The 5,402-nt window shown below is 53.3% G+C and overlaps 1 protein-coding gene across 1 annotated transcript; it reads right to left on the bottom strand.

Moving 5' to 3' along the window:
* Positions 1-2,734: 2,734 nt before the first annotated feature.
* On the bottom strand, positions 2,735-5,399 carry PROSC (proline synthetase co-transcribed homolog (bacterial); the record flags this gene model as incomplete). Its single annotated transcript, XM_009874575.1, has 7 exons — positions 2,735-2,972; positions 3,186-3,284; positions 3,902-4,044; positions 4,189-4,323; positions 4,485-4,560; positions 5,126-5,161; positions 5,337-5,399. Coding segments are annotated over 7 exons (690 nt in total), but the record flags the coding sequence as incomplete, so codon positions are not given.
* Between the last annotated feature and the right edge of the window lie 3 nt (positions 5,400-5,402).

Genomic DNA, 5,402 nt, shown 5'->3' with positions numbered 1-5,402 from the left:
GCAGGTCCCCCGCGTCCCCGCCACGCCGCCCCCCCACCCGCCCGACTCGGGTTTGAGGGAACACTTGGCACCGGTGGGCACCGGCACGGGGAAGGACACGGCAAAGCTCTTGGGGACGACGCAGTTGGAAGAGCAAAGCCCGTTGGAAGCAGGACGGGCAAGAAAAACAGCTGCAGAGGATGGGAGCAGATGCTCTCCCTGTTCTCCTCTCCAGCACCTTTGTCACAGCCGCGGCTCCCCGCAGGGTGGACACAGCCCGGCTGGAGGGGAGAGGGGTCCCGAAGCTGAGAGCACCCCCAGGCTCTCCAGGACCACCGAGACGCAGGCAGCTCCACCACGGTCTCACGCAGGAGGTCACCGCCAAAGCTGAGGGAGCCCTAAACGTTTTAGCAGACGGTGTGCGAGGAGATCAGAAAAGCAGAGGACCACACACTCCTACAGCAGCGCTGTGCCGAGCCAGAGCTCTGGGGCGCAGAGGCCAGGACAAGCCTTGCCCGGCCCCACAGCCCCTCGTGCACACTCACCTCCCACTTTACCCCATTTACTATTTCATAAGCTTGGCTAGGGTCCAGCTTCAACAAGATGCCCGGGAGAGGAAAAGCAAGAGGGGATGTGAGCCATAACGCAAGACGATTCCCAATGAAAACCCACCCCGCTACTCCATGCCCCAACAGAAGCTGGTTTTGGAGCAGCAGGCTGGCGACAGCTCTGCAGGCTCAGGGAGCAGCTCACTTTGGTTCCTCGTTTGCTGTGGAGAGCTCCAGCCAACCTTTCGCAAGCAGCAAACACACCCCAGGGATACCGGCAGACTCTGCAGCTGGAACCGAAGCCGGACAGAGCGAGTGTCGCGCCTTTGCTCTGTCAAACAAACAAAAGGCTTTTAACGTTGTGAAACTTGCATAACCATGAGGATCCGCGGTCAGTGCTGGAGTTCTGGGAAAGGGAGAGGAGGGAGAGGAAGGGACTCGCTTCAGCCATCGGATGGGAAATGGGTATTTTTGAGCCTCGTTCTTTGACCTTTAAAGGTCCCTTCCAGCCCAACTCTTTTCACAATTCTATGGGTCGCTGCGGGCCCAGGGGAGCAGTGCCACCCAGAGGCTTCCCCAGAAACCGCTCACCCTGCCCAGCTCGGCTCCTTCTTTCCACTTGACCACAGAAAGCTTCGCCAGTTTTGCCAGCTCGGTCCCAGCTCTTTCAAACCACCCTCCTGCCCCCACCCCAAGCCAAGCGACTCCTGCTCACCAGCAGCTCCAGGCTGGGAAAACAGCCTCGATGGCGACTCGGGGCATTTATTCACAACGCTAGAACATAAAAATAACATCTTTAATAGCTTTAGTTGGCACAGATGGTATTAAAATTCACCACTTTTTATTGATAAGACTATTGATATGAAACGACACACGCTGCAGTGCCGAGGAGGGCAGCTCCGGCTGCGTGTTGCTTCTAAACCACGTAGCTATGACAGGTTGGTGTTAGAGTTGACTCTTTTCATTTACATTCAGCATTTATAGTCAGAGAGTAAAACCAACAGCTAGATTTAACCACACACACACAGAGAAAAGCATGGGGAGGGATGTTTCTGCCAGCAACCGGTGTCTCCTCCTCTCAGCAGCACACAAAAGCCCCAAGATGTTGTGACACAGGTTACAAGAAACTTGCTGTATTACGTGACAGAATGTGAGAGCTTCGCTCCCATCTGAATGAAAGTTACTGCAGTGGAAGAGTCCCCTCCCAGGAGATACGAAGGCTAGACCAGCGCTCAATAGATCAAGACACAGCCTAGAAGCTCTGTCAGTGGCGAGAGGATTTGTTTTCAGGGACCCAGAACACAGCGGAACAACCCTGCTTTTACTTCTGGAAGTACTTTTGCCAAAGGGCCTCCAGCAAACCTCACTGCTGCTCTCCGAGACAAGCAAGTACTCTCCTCCTCGCACAGATGCAGACGGGACAGTGGAGGCACCAAACAATGAAGTGACTTGCCTTGAAAAAGCAACAGCAAGCTGACAGTACAGCCCAGACCTCGCAGAGAAGCCCCATTCTGACCAAAAAAGAACCTACAGTGTCCAGAACTACTACGCAGGATGAAAGTAACTCCCAACAACACTTCACAAGAGGGCAAGGGGAAGGTTGGAAGCGTCCCGGAGGAGCTGAGCAGACACAGAACCAGTGGGGAAAGTTAGGGGTGTCAGCCTGAAAAAGGACAAATAGGAACTCGAGCTGAAAAGACACTCAGGATCTGCATCCAACACGTGGTGCCACGGGCCTACCCGGCGGCTGTGCTCCTCGCCCAGCCCTGGTGCTCACTGCTCGTCCTCTGCTCGCTCGGGTGGTGTCACCTCTCCAGTGTCACAGCGCGGCTCTACTGGTTTCTGTGTAAGCAGTGACCACGTGCAAAACGTACTTGGGGAAACATTTCTAGCTCTCCGGCAAGGTCATAACTTGTTTAATGAAGAATTTAGTTTCCAGCGGAAGCATGATCACTGACACTGTTGCAGATACATCCTGCTCGTGAGAAACTCCACCCCGACAAATATTTAGTTTGTTCAATCTAGTCATCTGAAAGTCACTGTCCTTAATAACCCTGATGGAGCCAGACACCAAAGTCAGCTTCAATCGTAAATTTTCTTATCATTTGTGGGTTATAAAAAATTCCAGTTCCTACGGGGAACTCTATAATCACAAGAAATTACAAGGCATTTCTGTTCCGTTACGAGGAATTCCCTCTCATCATCACAATCGGATGCCGACACGGAGGGAGGTAAGAATGCACAGTGAGGTCTCCCATCACCCGTCCTCTGTCGAGCCCACTTTTTTTTTTCTTTTATTTTCCTCATCTACTGACCCTGCACTGCCAAGGTCTCCGCTTCGCCTTTTGTTTTGGCAGGGTCCTCGCCACCGACCGCTTTGTTGGAATAATCTCGCTCTCCAAAAATAGTGCTTCCAATCCTGACGTTTGTGGAGCCAACCTCTATCTAGGAAGAGACAGAAAGGAGGAGCTGAGGGCAGGACTGTCACCCGAGCCTGCTGCTGCGGGCACCTCGACGTGTCACTGCAGGATGGGGGGTCCCCACACTCTCACCACCGGGTCTATTCTAAACCGCAGAGCTCTACCCCAGGGCCAGGGGAGCTGGTTTTTGGGGCACCTGCTGCAGAGGGAAGGGGTGGCAGAAGGAAACCAGACTTACTGCGTGCTGGAAGTCTGTGGACATGCCCATGCTCAGCTCCACCTTCTCAACAGGGAGATGGAGCTTCTCACACCCCCCCTGCCGCAAAGACAGCAGCATCTAGAGGGGAGGAGAGAGGATCACACGCTTGGCAGCCACGTCAGCTCCGTTTCAGCTCTCACTGATCACGATTTCTGCCTTTCTTTGAAGCCGCCTTCACACAGAACGTGCAGCTCCCACACTTCCCAATGCAGCTTGCTCTCAGCACCGTAACAGTGCCTGGAGATTTCCCACGACAGGCTACGTGACTGACAACACACGGACCTACAGGCCCACGCACCTTCCGAAGACGCTCAGTTACCACGCTGGCACAACAGATGAGGAACGCAGCCCCGGTTCCTCAACCTGATGCACACAGTGCGCTGGGGGAGGGAGCCTGACTCACGGGGAAGCAGGGCCAGAGGGGCCAGGACAGCAACTGCTGCACAAAGTGCCCCTGGCAGCAGCTTCCGAGAGCCACACACAGACACCTCTGCAGAAACGAGCCTAACGGCTGCATTAACCCAACACTTCAGAGCTCCGAGCTGCTCTGAGCAAGGTGCTCCTATTGACAACCTACAGATTCAGTCAGACAGATTCATGTCAGCCTGACCGCGTACTGGTTTGACTGGGACGGACAACAGGCTGTAGCAGGAGGCCAGCCAACAGTTGGCATTCTCTCCTAGAAAAAATCTTACCTGGAAGTCAGGATTTGGCCCCTTACTAAGGTCGTGCCCGACGCTGCCGATCGTCATCAGCCCCACAAATTCCAGGCTTGGACACTTGTTGATGACGTGCTCCACGGCGGCCGTGGTGTCTCCAGGAGGAAGGCCGTGCTTGCCTGGCAAGAAGTGGGGAGATTCGTGCCAAGCTCTGCCAGAGCCAGGCCAAAGCCGACAGATGATCAAGTTTCACCCAGCCCATTCAGGCTGTTTCTGTCCCGTCAGCAGGACAAACCTGCCTGTCACCAGAAAAAGGCACTTACTGTCTTCTCCACTCGTGTTAACTTGCACCATGACCTTCAGCTTCTGGGACGACCCCTTTTTCTGCCACGAGCTGTTGACTCTGTCTGCCAGTTTCACAGAATCCACCGTTTCCAACATGAACAGGTTCGGGACAGCTGCAGAGAAAAGAGGCTGAGGGCAATTCTGCTGGCACAGAAGCTTTTGTACCTACAGCTCGGCTCGCTCTCAGAGACAGGCACCAGGGAGTTAATGTGAGGCTGTTATTTCTGAAGGCTGTTGCCCACAGGGTGGCTGCACATAAAATTAAACAGTTTACCCATCAACTTGTTGACGTTATTCTTCTGCAGATGGCCAATAAAATGCCACTTAATCTCGGGACAAGAGGACAGAATCTGAAAGCAAAGAGGAACAGTTCGGTTTGAATGACAATTCCCTAGGGGAACTACACAGTACTTAAGTCTTAGTTTGCTCACAAACAAAGTACCAGACACCAAATCTTCTTCTTTTGTTTACACAGCTCAGGCAGTGCTTGTGGCTGTACTCAGATTGCTCCACAGTCTGGAGAGGAACGGGGCTGTGGCTGCAGAGGATCACAGCCCAGTGGGGAAGGCAAAGTTCTTTTGTAACTGAACCATGACATTTTGTCTAAACTAAGTGTTACTGTTTGTTTGTTTTAATGAGAACTGTGCCTCTCCTACAGCAGGAGCACAAAAGACAAGGCACTGTTCAGGTAAATACTTTGTGACTAAGGTGCAGGTATTCACAGAATCCTCTGGAGCCAGCAAGACAACGAGGGGGAAAGGGACAGAGGCAGAGAGCTAAGAATAACCCGTTTATCTGAAAAGACAAGGATTGAACACCCTCTACTGCCAAATCCCTAACAAAAACCAGTTTTTTTTTCAGGAGCAGGAGACAGCTATACAAGGAGAGAGATCAGATAAGGAACTATCTACTTACTCTGGAGTCTGATGCCTTTTCTAGCAACTCTTGAACCTAGGAGAATCCAAGACAACCTCTCGTTAAAACCACGCCACATGTGCCCACACCCTAAGAACGGTCCCTCTGGGAGGGATGTTCCTGGGACCAATCTGTGCCTCAAATCCCCGACTGGGGCCGCGATGCTGTGACCAGCCCCAGCTCCCCACGCGCGGGGGCCCCCGTAACTCACGTAGTTCTCCCCGAAGCTGCGCTGCCCGTGGCTGTAGGCGTCGATCACCATCTCCGCCGGCTTCGT

The sequence above is a fragment of the Apaloderma vittatum genome, unplaced genomic scaffold (genome assembly GCF_000703405.1).
Source record: "Apaloderma vittatum isolate BGI_N311 unplaced genomic scaffold, ASM70340v1 scaffold41298, whole genome shotgun sequence".
NCBI classification, from domain to species: domain Eukaryota; kingdom Metazoa; phylum Chordata; class Aves; order Trogoniformes; family Trogonidae; genus Apaloderma; species Apaloderma vittatum.
The sequence above is the reverse complement of the archived record's forward strand: the minus strand, read 5'-3'. Positions and strand labels throughout refer to the sequence as shown.